At 48.3% G+C, this 14,872-nt stretch overlaps 1 protein-coding gene across 1 annotated transcript in view; it reads right to left on the reverse strand.

Moving 5' to 3' along the window:
• Positions 1 to 13,652, reverse strand: part of CFAP58 (cilia and flagella associated protein 58) — a 115,768-nt gene extending 102,116 nt beyond the window's left edge. Inside the window, exons 1-2 of the mRNA XM_040361658.1 lie at positions 13,515 to 13,652; positions 10,100 to 10,381 (exon numbers count right to left, since the gene is read on the reverse strand). Coding sequence (XP_040217592.1) covers positions 10,100 to 10,381; positions 13,515 to 13,523 — 291 coding nt within the window. The 5' untranslated portion in view covers positions 13,524 to 13,652. The remainder of the gene's footprint in view (positions 1 to 10,099; positions 10,382 to 13,514) is intronic.
• Between the last annotated feature and the right edge of the window lie 1,220 nt (positions 13,653 to 14,872).

Consider the following 14,872-nt stretch of genomic DNA (forward strand, 5'->3'; position numbering starts at 1 on the left):
GTCCCTAAATATTAGATACAGTGGCTTTGAAATGACAGAGCTCAACTCACCTAGGATCCGTGGATGGATGCCATCAGGTCCAGGTGCTTTATCCACCTTTATTCTGTCTAAATATTTCTGGACCATATCACTTTTGAGCCATTGTGGATTTGGGGCTGTGTCACTCCCACCCCCATTTTGGACATGAGCTCCCCCATGCTCCATTGTATACACAGAGCTGAAGAAAACATTTAATAAATTTGCCTTCTCTTTGTCCCCAGTCACCCACTCTAGATTATTTTGTAAGGGGCCTACATGCTCAGACTTCACCTTTTTACTATTAATATATTTAAAGAATTTTTTGGGGTTTGTCCTACTATCTTTTGCAATCTGTCGTTCGTTTTGAATTTTTGCATCCTTGATTTCCTTTTTGCATATCCTGTTATATTCTTTGTAACATTTAAACAACACTAGTGTTCCTTCATTTTTATATTTTTTAAAAGCTACTTTCTTATTGTTTATAGCTTTTTTAACTTTAACAGTGAGCCACATAGGTTTTATTTTTAGCCTTTTAAACTTATTGCCCATGGGAACATACTTTGCAGTGAGGTTCCACACAGTCTTTTTGAAGAATTCCCATTTCTGTTCTGTGTTCATATGTGCCAATAGTCCCTCCCAGTCCAAGTCCTGGAGAGCAGCCCTCATCCTTGGAAAATTTGCTCTCTTAAAATTTAGTGTTTTAATATTTCCTGTATGTATTTCTTGCTTATAGTTAACATTAAATGAAATCATGTTATGATCACTGCTACCCAGGTGTTCCTTTATCTGAACATTAGTAATAAGCTCTGCATGGTTTGAGATTATCAGGTCCAACAGAGCATCATTCCTAGTTGGGGCCTCAATAAACTGCACCATAAAATTGTCCTGCAATAGGTTTTTAAATTTTTGTCCTTTAACTGTCCCAGAAGTGCCATTAATCCAGTCAATTTCTGGGTAGTTAAAATCCCCCATTATTATCACCGTCCCAGACCTTGCAGCCCTTTCCATCTGTGCAAGGAGCTGAGTCTCCACCTCCTCATTAACATTGGGTGGTTTATAACAAACTCCAATGATTAATTTTGAACTACGCACATCTGTATGCAGTTCCACCCATAATGCTTCAGCCTCATCACACGCTCCATCAACCAGGTTCTCTTTCACGCTTGCTTTGAGGTCACTTCTCACATAGAGACAGACCCCTCCACCTTTCCTTTTTACCCTGTCTTTCCGAAAGAGAGCATAGCCAGGAATATTAATAGCCCAGTCATGTGAGGATTGAAGCCAAGTTTCAGCAATACCGATTACATCATAGCTCTCCTCATGCATCAGAGCTTCCAGCTCACCTGTTTTGCTTGGCAGACTTCTGGCATTGGTGAACAAACACTTAAATGTATTGTTACATTTTTCTCTGGTGTTTTTCATATAATTTATAGTAGTACAAATGGCACTATTATTTCCAATGGCTGTTTGCAACATGGGAACTTTCTTGTCACCTGCCATAACCCTCCCCCCATCTATCCCCATTCCACTCTCCATTAATGTCTGACCACTAACTGACCTGTCTGCTCGATGTAATTCTAATTCACCCTCCCCCCTCAATCCTAGTTTAAATACTCCTCCAGCATTCCCATAAACCTCTCCCCCAGCACAGCAGACCCCCTTCCATTCAAGTGCAAACCGTCTTTAGCATATAGGCTGCACCCCAATGAAAAGTCAGCCCAGTGCTCTAGAAACCCAAATCCCTCCTTCCTACACCAGGTCTTTAGCCATGCATTCAGCTCTCTAATCTCCCCCTGCCTTTCCTGTGTTGCGCATGGCACAGGCAATATTTCAGAGAATATCACCTTGGAGGTCCTTCCCTTCAAGGTGATATTCTCTGAAATATTGCCTGTGTTCCGTGCTGTGCTGTCTTTCCCCTGTGTTCCGCGCTGTGCTCTCTTTCCCCCCGTGTTCCGTGCTGTGCTCTCTTTCCCCCGTGTTCCGTGCTGTGCTCTCTTTCCCCCGTGTTCCGCGCTGTGCTCTCTTTCCCCCGTGTTCCGTGCTGTGCTCTCTTTCCCCCGTGTTCCGTGCTGTGCTCTCTTTCCCCTTCTGTTCCATGCTGTGCTCTCTTTCCCCCGTGTTCCGTGCTGTGCTCTCTTTCCCCTCCTGTTCCATGCTGTGCTCTCTTTCCCCCGTGTTCCGTGCTGTGCTCTCTTTCCCCCGTGTTCCGTGCTGTGCTCTCTTTCCCCCGTGTTCCGTGCTGTGCTCTCTTTCCCCCGTGTTCCGTGCTGTGCTCTCTTTCTCCCGTGTTCCGTGCTGTGCTCTTTCCCCCTGTGTTCCGTGCTGTGCTCTCTTTCCCCCCGTGTTCCGTGCTGTGCTCTCTTTCCCCCCGTGTTCCGTGCTGTGCTCTCTTTCCCCCCGTGTTCCGTGCTGTGCTCTCTTTCCCCCCGTGTTCCGTGCTGTGCTGTCTTTCCCCCCGTGTTCCGTGCTGTGCTGTCTTTCCCCCGTGTTCCGTGCTGTGCTCTCTTTCCCCCGTGTTCCGTGCTGTGCTCTCTTTCCCCCTGTGTTCCGTGCTGTGCTGTCTTTCCCCCCCGTGTTCCGTTCTGTGCTCTCTTTCCCCCGTGTTCCGTGCTGTGCTCTCTTTCCCCCGTGTTCCGTGCTGTGCTCTCTTTCCCCCGTGTTCTGTGCTGTGCTCTCTTTCCCCCGTGTTCCGTGCTGTGCTCTCTTTCCCCCGTGTTCTGTGCTGTGCTCTCTTTCCCCCGCGTTCCGTGCTGTGCTCTCTTTCCCTCCGTGTTCCGTGCTGTGCTCTCTTTCCCCCGTGTTCCGTGCTGTGCTCTCTTTCCCTCCGTGTTCCGTGCTGTGCTCTCTTTCCCCCGTGTTCCGTGCTGTGCTCTCTTTCCCTCCGTGTTCCGTGCTGTGCTCTCTTTCCCCCGTGTTCCGTGCTGTCCTCTCTTTCCCCTGTGTTCCGTGCTGTGCTCTCTTTCCCCCGTGTTCCGTGCTGTGCTCTCTTTCCCCCCGTGTTCCGTTCTGTGCTCTCTTTCCCCCGTGTTCCGTGCTGTCCTCTCTTTCCCCCGTGTTCCGTGCTGTGCTCTCTTTCTCCCGCGTTCCGTGATGTGCTCTTTTTCCCCCCGTGTTCCGTGCTGTGCTCTCTTTCCCCCCGTGTTCCGTGCTGTCCTCTCTTTCCCCCGTGTTCCGTGCTGTCCTCTCTTTCCCCCGTGTTCTGTGCTGTCCTCTCTTTCCCCCGTGTTCCGTTCTGTGCTCTCTTTCCCCCGTGTTCCATGCTGTCCTCTCTTTCCCCCGTGTTCCGTGATGTGCTCTTTTTCCCCCCGTGTTCCGTGATGTGCTCTTTTTCCCCCCGTGTTCCGTGCTGTGCTCTCTTTCCCCCCGTGTTCCGTGCTGTCCTCTCTTTCCCCCGTGTTCCGTGCTGTGCTCTCTTTCCCCCGTGTTCCGTGCTGTCCACTCTCCCCCCTCAATTTGTCAGGATGGAGAGTGGAGGTAGGAGCCGCTAAACCCGGCTCTCCTAACTTTTCCGAATGAACAGAGTCAGTGATCACTGACTCTGTCCATTCATATAACTGAGCATCATAACCTGTGTTTACGATGCTTCAGTTTATGAATGGAGAGGAGCTTGCTTCCATTCATTTCAGCAGAGGCTGCAGAGAAAGGGACAGGGGAATCTGTGTCCTTAGTCCCATTCTCTGTCTTAAAGGGGAGATGTCAGAGGTCTGTTAAGACCCCTGATATCTCTCCAAAGACCCCCAACAGGGCTGATTTAAAAAATAAAAAAAAATTGCAATAAATATATAAAAAAAAAAATGTAAATAAAAAAAATAAAAAATAAAAGTCGGAAGGCCCAGGAAGCACCTAACACTCCGGTTGAATGCGCCGTTACAGGAAAGGGAGGCGCTCGCCCCTGTAGGGCATAGGCCTGAATCACGATCTGTCTGATCCACCGAGAAATGGTGGCCGACGAGACCGCCAGACACTTCTTTGGACCAGTCACCGATGCAAACAGTGAGTCTGACCTCCGGAACGGAGGCGTAGCAGTGAGATATACTCACAGAGCTCGGACAACATCCAAGGAATGTAGAGCAACCTCTTTTGGATGCGACGGCCGAGGACACAGGGACAAATTGTCCTCATTAAGACGAAAATACTTCTTCTGAGCAGAGAAGGAAGGCCCTGACCTATGGCGTGGATCCTTACCCATTCTGGATTGTGGGAGTAATGTACTCTTACCCCCAGTAGCATTTTTAATAATGTCGTCCAGTGAGGCTCCAAATAGCCTCTCACCCTGGAAGGGTAAATCTGCCCCAGCATTTAGACAAATCAGGCGCTGTAGTACCACAGCAGATACTGAGGCTCTGGAGAGCAAAGGAGCTGTATTTAAAGCTGTATCGCAGACATACGCAAGACCATGCACCAGTTGGTCAGCCAACTCCACACAGACCGGGGAAGCCTGTTGCTTCTCCAGGTCGCGGTGCAACAATTTTGCCCACTCGGTAAGAGTCTGTGACACCAGGGCCGAGGCCAATACTGGTCGAAATGCAGACCCCAGCATGGTGAACATGGACCAGGCCACCGCTTCGGACCTCCTGTCAGTAGGGTCCTTAAATGCAGGGGTCCCTTCCACCGGAATTGTGGCAAACTTGTTTAACCGAGACACCGGGGGGGGGTCCACAACCGGGGGGGATGCCCATTTTCAAAAGGCTTTCCTCAATGAACCGCCATGTGTTTTGGGACCGCAAAGGTCTTCTGCGGCCGCTCCCATGCTTTGTCTATAAATATGTACAAATAAGACAGATAAGGAAAAACCTTAGTAGTGCGGGTCGACTTGCGGGACCCAAAACGGACCCGCACCTCAGCAGATACCCCAGGCGCATCCTCTATATTGAGGGTTTCCTGCACCGCAGTGATAAGTGCCCCCACAAGCGCCTTCTCCTGCACTGCCCCAGACACAGAGTCCTCCTCACTGTCCGAAAGGTCGTGGTCCGCATCCTCTGACACCTCAGAACAGGAGCCTTGCGCTGCGGCCAGGCCCGAGTCTGAATTAGAGCTGTCCCCAGACGATGGTGGTGGAAGGGCGTGCTTTTTACCCCCCTTACGCTCGCACACCGCTTCCACCCTGGCAACCAATGATTCCAGGACTGCTGACAAAGCGTGGGAGTCCCTGAGATGATCTGCCGTTCGCACCGTGTAGAAAGAACCACCTGAACACTAAAGACCAAAACCTATGTTAAAGCCACAACAAAGTGGCCGCCGTTCGCCTCACAAGAAAAGACTGCAAATTACAATAAAAACAGCACGGCTACAAGAAAATGGCCGCCAGCTGTATTGAAATAAATACGGGCGGCCACCAAGAAAATGGTGCCGGTGTGAATCTGAGGTAAAATAAGGCTGCAACGTCAAGGGACCCCGGAAAGCAGCAGGCCCAGCAATGCATGGGAAGGAGGGGAGGACAGGGGGGAAAGGAAAGGCAGGGCGAGAGGCCCCCTAAACCACCACCTCAGGAAAGCCCAGTTTGCCAGAGCAGGAGGAACCTACTTACCCCTCCCTGCGAATACTGCTGGATGCGTTCCTGACAGACCCACCGGCATATAGTATGGGGTAGCTGTCGGCCACCGCCCACGTGACACGGACTACAGTAACTTGGTCATAAGTGAGCCCCGGAGCATGCAGCTCACCGGCCACCCCTGAAGCAATGCGGCATGTCGTGGTCGACCCCGCACGCAGCTAAAGGTCTGCTCACGCTCGATGGCCGGACTGGAGAAACCACAAGGATCTATATTATCCAGCCTGTCACCCAGCCAGCAGTTGATAGTAGATCTCAGCATCAAAAAACAAAAAATAAAAAGTTCTCCTAGGACCAATGGGCCCCCAGGGAGCCAGGTCCTTCTCCTATGCTAGGCAGAAAAAAACTGAGCTGCTGACTGCAGAGTGAGGGGTTATGACCAGAGGGCCTGCCCCCTGGGCGGTGAGGCGTAATCAATTGTACTAGAGGAAATGCACAAATCAGTGATCACAATCTTCACCCATCACGGCAGGTTGGTGCCATGCCTGACCTTCAAGGACGGGGTGCCCTCTGTACATAGGGTCCACTGCACTGGACCTGTATAGCGCCCTGCCAGAGTAAACCTGTGGTATAGTAATGTAACTAAGGTGCCCCTCTGTGCAAAACCCTTGCACAGAGAAGGCAAGTATAACATGTTTGTTATTAAAAAAAAAAAAACCTTTACAATCACTTTAATGAATCCTCAGCATAATCCATTGTATAGCTGCAGCGATTCTAAGCAAACAGGCCCGAAGCTAGGACCCAGGTGGGATTTCAGCTGGGCTGCCTGGAAGGGCAGAAGCCATTCAGGCTGGGAACTTCTCCTCCTGGAAAAAAGCAGGGCTGTCCCAGATTATTTATGCACTCCCCAGCCACCTACTGGGCATCCATCCCTAGGGATTGGCTGAGCCAACATAAATATTCAGGTTGCTGATTTACCTTTCCTGCCCACTACATTCTGGAATCCTCCAGAAGGCAGAAATAAACAGTCAAACCTGCATCCAGCAGAACCTAGAACAGCTCAAAGCAATCACAAACTGCTCCACTGTAATCAACATTTTTGACTTAACCTAACTTTCCTAACAACCTATCTGTGCTGGCGCTACACTAAACATCTGTTTTCCATTATCATTGGAGAGGACGACCTATCACTTCCTGTCCTAACTGGGAGCTAAAGTGGAATTCCGGTTAAACCATAAAAATGCTCCCTCTCACCTCCTAACACCTATGCTTACTAACCTCTATAAGAAAGATTTACATACTTACCTGTTTTCAGGCCGATCTGCCAGTGGCGGCAGCTGCATGGGAGAGGAGAGAGCGCAAACAATGGATGGGCTACAGGAGCCTATGGGTGATGTCACCACTCCCAGACATTACCAGCCGTTGCTGAGTGCTCTCTCCTCTTCCCTGCAGCCTTTGCTGGCTGAGACTGACACAATGGAGATCACGTGACCAGATAGAAGGGGGCTGAAAATAGGTAAGTTTATACATTGGTCTTATACAGGTTAGTCAGCATAGGTGTTATGAGGGGGGGGGGAGGAGCATTTTTAGGATTATTTAGGTGTAGCCTGGAAGTCCACTTTAAGCACTTCACTACCCGGCTATAGTCATATGACATCTGCAGATGGGATCTCCCATCCTGGGCGGGCGTTATATGATGTCCTCAGCTTCTCAGCGGTATAGGAGATGCGCGTGCACCCATCGCATCACCTGAGAAGCTGATGCGCTAGCCCGGCGGCCGCGATATCTGCCGGGCACCCGCAAACGCTTGTGACAGAGCAGGAACGTGGATCTGTGTGTGTAAACACAGAAATCCACGTCCTGTCAGCGTAGAGGAGACAGATCATGTGTTCCTAGTATATAGGAACAACGATCGGTCTCCTCTCCTAGTCAGTCTCATCCTCCAACAGTTAAAATCACTCCCTAGGACATTTAACCCCTAGTGTTAACTCCTTCCCTGCCAGTGACATTTACACAGTAATCAGTGAATTTTTATAGCACTGATCGCTGTATAAATGTCACTGGTCCCAAAATAGTGTCAAAAGTCTCCGATCCGTCCGCCGCAATGTCACAGTCACGATACAAATCGCAGATCGCCGCCATTATTAGTAAAAATAATAATAATAAAAATTCCATAAATCAATAACCTATTTTGTAGGCGCTATAACTTTTTTTTTTTAATTCTTTATTTTATTTTATCAATATAATATAATACAGGTTACATCATTCCACTTCCACTAAATGTATATCATATATTTAAACCTGTTTATCCCCCCCCCCCCCGCTCCTCCCGCTACAAACCACCCTATTCTCGCCTCCCCTCCTACTACCTCGTTATTTAAATTTCTATTTTTTCAATGGTTATTGTTTTTCTTAGTGCTCTGTCCCCATTGTGGGTCTTGGCTCTTGGCGCTCTAACTTTTGCGCAAACCAATCAATATACGTTTATTGCAATTTTTATTGCAATTTTTTTTACCAAAAATTTGTAGAAGAATACATATCGGCCTAAACTGATGAAATGTTTTTTTGGTTTTTTTTGGCCATTTTTATTATAGCAAAAAGTAACAGATATTAGGGGGTTATTTACTAAAGGCAAATCCACTTTGCACTATAAGTGCAAACTACACGTGCAAAGTGCACTTGAAAATGCACTGAAAGTGTACTTGGAAGTTCAGTCGCTGTAGATCCGAGGGGGACATGCAAGGAAAATAAAAAACAGCATTTTAGCTTTTATTGGATGATAAAATCAGCAGAGCTTCCCCTCATTTCAGATCTACCCCTCAGATTTACAGCGACTGCACTTCCATGTGCACTTTGCACTTGTAGTTTGCACTTTTGTAAATAACCCCCATTGGCCCGGATTCAAGAAGCAATTGCGCCTGTGTAACCATAGGTTACACAGCGCAATTGCTTACTTGCCCCGGCGTTATGAATGCTCCCGATTCAGGAACATCGTAACGCCGACTGCAGCCTAAAATCTGCGTGGCATAAGGCTCTTATGCCACGCATATCTTAGGCTGCATTCTTGCGATGGCCGCTAGGGGGCACTCCCATTGTGCTCAGTGGCCCGGATTCAAAGAGATCTGCGCATCATTTACGGAGGCGCAGGGCAACGAATTTGCCCTGCGCCCCCGCAAATTTGCTCTGCTGCCCTTGATTCACGGAGCAGAAGCTCCGTGAATTGCGCGGGCGCGCCGGGCAAAATTGCCCGGCGCTAGAGCACGCAATTTAAATGATCCCGTAGGGGGCGGGAATCATTTAAATTAGGCGCGCTGCCGCGCCGAGCGTAGAGCGCATGCTCCGTCGGGAAACTTTCCCGACGTGCATTGCGGCAAATGACGTCGTAAGGATCACTTACGCAAACGACGTGAAATTCAAATTTTGCGACGCGGGAACGACGGGTATACTTTAGCATTGAAGGGGCAGCCTTACGCTAAACACGACGCACGCCTATTAGAAGGGGCAGCCTTACGCTAAACACGACGTACGGAAATGACGTAACTTGCGTACGCAGGGCTCGCGCAACATTGTGAATCGGTGTTAGTATGCAATTTGCATACTATACACTGAGCACAATGGGAGCGCCCCCTAGCGGTCATCGCAAGAATGCAGCCTAAAATATGCGTGGCATAAGAGCCTTATGCCACGCAGATTTTAGGCTGCAGTCGGCGTTACAATGTTCCTGAATCAGGAGCATTCGTAACACCGGAGCAAGTAAGCAATTGCGCTGTGTAACCTATGGTTACACAGGCGCAATTGCTTCTTGAATCTGGGCCCGTGTATAGTATGCAAATTGCATACTAACACCGATTCACAATGTTGCGCGAGCCCTGCGTACGCAATTTACGTCGTTTCCGTACGGCGTGTTTAGCGTAAGGCTGCCCCTTCTAATAGCAGGGGCAGCCAATGCTAAAGTATACCCGTTGTTCCCGCGTCGCGACGTTCGAATTTTACGTAATTTGCGTAAGTGATTCGTGAATGGCGCTGGACGCCATTCGAGTTCACTTTGAAGCAAATGACGTCCTTGCGACGTCATTTGCCGCAATGCAGGTCGGGAAAGTTTCCCGACGGAGCATGCGCTCTACCCTCGGCGCGGGAGCGCGCCTAATTTAAATGATTCCCGCCCCCTACGGGATCATTTACATTATGCGCCCTTACGCAAAGCAAGTTTACACAGCGCACACGCAATTTACGGAGCTACTGCTCCGTGAATCGCGGGTAGCGCAGGAAATTTGCGGGGGCGCAGGGCAAAAACGCTGCCCTGCGCCTCCGTAACTAAGGGGCAAATCTACCTGAATCCGGGCCATTGTGTTTTTGTAAAATTGTCGCTCTTTTTTGCTTATAGCGCAGAGGTGATCAAATGCCACCAGAAGAAAGCTCTATTTGTGGGGAAAAAAGGACATACATTTTATTTGGGTACAGCGTCGCACGACCGCGCAATTGCCAGTTAAAGTAACGCAGTGTCGTATCACAAAAAATGGCCTGGTCATGAAGGGGGTACATTTTTCTGAGGTCAGGTGGTTAATATGTAACCAACATGCCGCATCTCACCTTCTTCAGAGATGCGATGGTGGTCTGGTCCTCCTGAGAAATCTTGAGCGCTGTGGCCACTTTGGCGGAGTTGGCTACGATCTCGGAGTTCAGCTCCCGACATTTGTCCATCAGACGCTTTTCATTCTCATTGGATTTTTTCAAGACGGCGTGCAGCTTCTCGTATTCCACGCGAAACTTCTCCAGGCCTTTGTCGCCGGTAAGTTCGCCGAGCACCTCCTGGAAGTCTTTCTCCAGCGCTTCAAACGCATTTTCGTCCGTCAGGCTTTTCTCCGCCTTCTCCTGTATGGGGAGACATACATCAGTTCAATGTCTTATGACTTACATTTTATCTGCTACAAGCCATTCAAAGTGCAGAATTTATAAAGCTTGTCTGAGATGTCAAAAAAAAGGGGGCGGAGAGCTGAATTTACACTCTGCAGAGCTCAGTAAGGAGGACTCTATATATACATGGGACGTTTTTACAACTGCTCCTGAATGATTTAAAGTGGGTGTAAATTTTTTATTATGTCACAATGTAGGGCCAGATCCACGTAGCGCAGCGCTTTGTTACGTCCGGCGTAGCGTATCTCAGATACACTACGCCGCCGTAACTTACAGCGTATTTTCTGTATCCTCAAAGAATTTGCGCCGTAAGTTACGGCGGCGTAGTGTAAATGTGTCGGCGTAAGGGCGTGCAATTCAAATGGATGACATGGGGGCGTGTTTTATGTTAATACGTCTTGACCCGACGTAAATGATGTTTTTTTAACGGCGCATGCGCCGTCCGTGGGGGTATCCCAGTGCGCATGCTCCAAATTAACCCGCAACAAGCCAATGCTTTCGACGTGAACGTAATTCTACGCAAAGCCCTATTCGCAAACAACTTACGCAAACAACGTAAAATTTTCTAAATTCGACGCGGGAACGACGTCCATACTTAACATTGAGTATGCCTCATATAGCAGGGGTAACTTTACGCCGGAAAAAGCCTTACGGAAACAACGTAAAAAAAATGCGCCGGCCAGACGTACGTTTGTGGATTGGCGTCTCTAGCTAATTTGCATACTTGATGTGGAAATCGACGGAAGCGCCACCTAGCGGCCAGCGTAAATATGCACCTTAGATCCGACGGCGTACTAAGACGTACGCCAGTCGGATCTAGCCCAGCTTCAGGCGTATCGTGTTTTGTGGATACAAAACAAAGATACGCCGGAGCAAACTAGAAGTTACGCGGCGTTTTAATAGATACGCCGTCGTAACTTTCGTAAGATTTCCTATCATCTGTGCCCAGTCTTGCCAAAAAGAGTTAATCCAGCTCTGAGCAATCCTCTTTTATTGTTCAGTGAAAATTATCAGACTTCCAGATAAAACCCTGTCTAAATACAAAGTCCTTTCCTCTCTCCCCGCTTTGAGTGACAGGTTTATCATAATATGTGGTGATCCACAGTTCATTGTATATTACCAGGATATGTTATGTGGGGGAGGGTGGATTTCTCACTTTTTAGCCCCCATTCACATTGTAACGCCGCGTACGCGGCGTATTTTGCCGCGATTAGGTTACTTTTTTTTTTTTCACAAAGAATTGCCATTGATGTCTATGGCCGAACGCCAATGCCGCATGAAAAGGCAGGCGTACAGCGTTTATGAGATGTGAACCATCTCATAGACATCAATGGCAATTCTCCCCTCCAGCGCCACGAGCGTCGGGCGTTTTGTCGCCAAGGTGTGAATGGAGCCTAATACTGTGGGTCACCTCATATTATGATAAACATAACATAACATAACATATGATAAACATGTCCACGTTTAGCAACGTCCCGTGTAAGTGGGGCCTAAAGCCGCGTACACACGATCAGATTTTCCGACAACAAATGAGTGATGGCAGGGCTTTGTCGGATAATCCAACCGTTTGTACGCTCTATCGGAATTTTCGATAACAAATGTTTTATAGCATCCTTTCAAATTTTCCGACAACAAATGTGTGTTGTCGAATTATCCGATCGTGTATAAAGAAGTCCGTCTGACTAAAATCCAAAGTACAATACACGCATGCTCCGAACCATAGCATGGGGACATGGTACAGGAGATGGTCAGAGACTGGGGACATGGTACAGGAGATGGTCGGAGGCTGGGGACATGGTACAGGAGATGGTCAGAGACTGGGGACATGGTACAGGAGATGGTCAGAGACTGGGGACATGGTACAGGAGATGGTCAGAGACTGGGGACATGGTACAGGAGATGGTCAGAGACTGGGGACATGGTACAGGAGATGGTCAGAGACTGGGGACATGGTACAGGAGATGGTCAGAGACTGGGGACATGGTACAGGAGATGGTCGGAGGCTGGGGACATGGTACAGGAGATGGTCAGAGACTGGGGACATGGTACAGGAGATGGTCAGAGACTGGGGACATGGTACAGGAGATGGTCAGAGACTGGGGACATGGTACAGGAGATGGTCGGAGGCTGGGGACATGGTACAGGAGATAGTCAGAGACTGGAGACATGGTACAGGAGATGGTCGGAGGCTGGGGACATGGTACAGGAGATGGTCAGAGACTGGGGATATGGTACAGGAGATTGTCAGAAACTGCCCATCATATACAGCCTACCAGTGCCCATCATATGAGACACAGACAATTTTTGGCCGATATGTTTCTCTGTGCAAGGATTTTGCAGAGAGCGGCCCCGATCCTCCTCTTCTGGGGACCCCCAGTGGAGCTCTTATCTCTTCCTCTTCTTGAGTGACCCCACAGAGAGCCGCTTTCCATGGGGACACTCTTGCGCGCTCCCGAGTCCTGCCGCTGCGTCCATTGACTCGGCAAGACTCGGGGCCCCCCGCGGTGTCACTTGATTTATTTGACAGCAGCGGGAGCCAATGGCACCCCCATCGGCTGTAAAAGAGGCATTACACCAAGCGGGTCACTGTGCCAAACTTGTGACTTCCTACAGAACTTCTGACTGACAAAAACTTCTCCATGATTATTATTTTTACATTACTTTGTTGTTGTTGATTTTTTGTTTTGCTTTGTTTAGATTTGAATATTTCCTTTTTACATTTTATTATAATTAGTTTATTATTATTTTACATTATATTATTTTTTGTTTACATTATATTATTGTTTTACATTTTATTATGCATTATTAAAAAAAAAAAAAAAAATGTTATATATATATTACAATTTGTTATGATTATTTTATTATGGTTTTTTCTTACATTATATTATTATAGCTCTATATTATACTATACTATCCCATGCTGGGATTTGTTGTACACCCCATGGGATCCTGTCTGTGGAGGACTATCAGTCCCAGCATGCCCTGCCAGCTCCTGGCACACACAGACACACCTACTCTGCCCGCAGAGTATGCTGAGACTTGTAGCCCCCCTAAAACTGGTGCAGCCCGGGGGTCCTCCGCCGAGTCTCACCTCCGCCATGCTTTTCTCTGCCCACCGAGACCCCGGGATAAATTGTCCTTGATGACACCACCGATTGCTTCCCCTCTCCGTTCGCACTTCTCACTACTTCTCCGCTCCGCGTCTTTGACGGTTGCCATGGAACCACCAACACGGAAGCTCTGCAATTATCCAAAGCGCTCAGGAAGCCGCCGCCGCCATGTTTAGTTTTGGCGATAGAGAGGGCAAAAGTTGTATTGTGGTGACAGGAGGATGAGATGATTATACCGCAGGTGTTTTCCTTTATAGTGCAGAGGGGGAGGTAAGGAAGGTAAATAACACACTCTGGGGTCAATGTATGCAGACACCCTGGAGAGAGGATACCTGCCCCTCATTGTGTCACATTACCAGTTCTTTGTTTACAATATTTTATGTATGGAGTTTCAGCCCCCGGAATAAAACCCCTGCAAGGTTATATTTTGCTGTCTGTGTCTCATTGAGGATATTTTCTTTCACTTCCTGACCCAGAGACACAAAAGGAAGTGAGAGGAAATCTCCCAGCAAGAAGGAAAATCCCTTCCCGTTGCAAGATTTTCCATTACCTTCCCTTAACATTTTGGATTTCTAGTGACTTTGTTTCAGTGATACCGGTAACCAGGACAAATATAGAGGTAAATCTCCTATATGGGGACACAGACAGCAATAAAAAAAAAAAATCCAGAGAGGGTCTAACCCAGTCTCTCTTCCCAGGGTTCCATGGAAGGCTAGGGTTTCTTCAGAGGTTGCTATGGGTTCCTTGCGCATCGGGCGCGCTCTGTGACCGTTGTGTCACTAGAACACAGCTGATCACAGATTGCAGGAAAGAGCCAATCACAGCAGCCATTTATTATGTAATAAGCTGTGTCCAGTCACAGCTGATCACTTGTAAACAGACTTGCTGGTTATCACCAGTCTTTTCCTCGCAAGCAGTGTCTGTGAGAAAAGGAGTGCGGATACCTGGCAAGGCTATCAACACACTGTTTACACTGATATTTAGGGCACTAATCATCAGTGTCCTGATTATCTGTGCGGGCCCATCAGTGCAGTTTTATCCGTACCAATCAGTGCAGCTTCATCAGTGCCCATCAGTGCAGCCTTATTAGTGCACATCAGTGCAGCTTCATCAGTGCCCATCAGTGAAGCTTCATCAATGCAGGCTTATCAGTGCAGCCTTATCAGTGCAGCTTCATCAGTGCAGCCTTATCAGTGCCCATTAGTGTAGCCTCATTAGTGCACATCAGTGAAGAAGAAACATTACTTAATTAATCTTATAACAGAAACTAAGGCCTCGTACAGACGACCGGATCTATCCGCTGGGATTTATCCGCGGATCAGTTCCAGCAGATAGATCC

The sequence above is a fragment of the Rana temporaria genome, chromosome 8 (assembly GCF_905171775.1).
Source record: "Rana temporaria chromosome 8, aRanTem1.1, whole genome shotgun sequence".
Classification (NCBI taxonomy): Eukaryota; Metazoa; Chordata; class Amphibia; order Anura; family Ranidae; genus Rana; species Rana temporaria.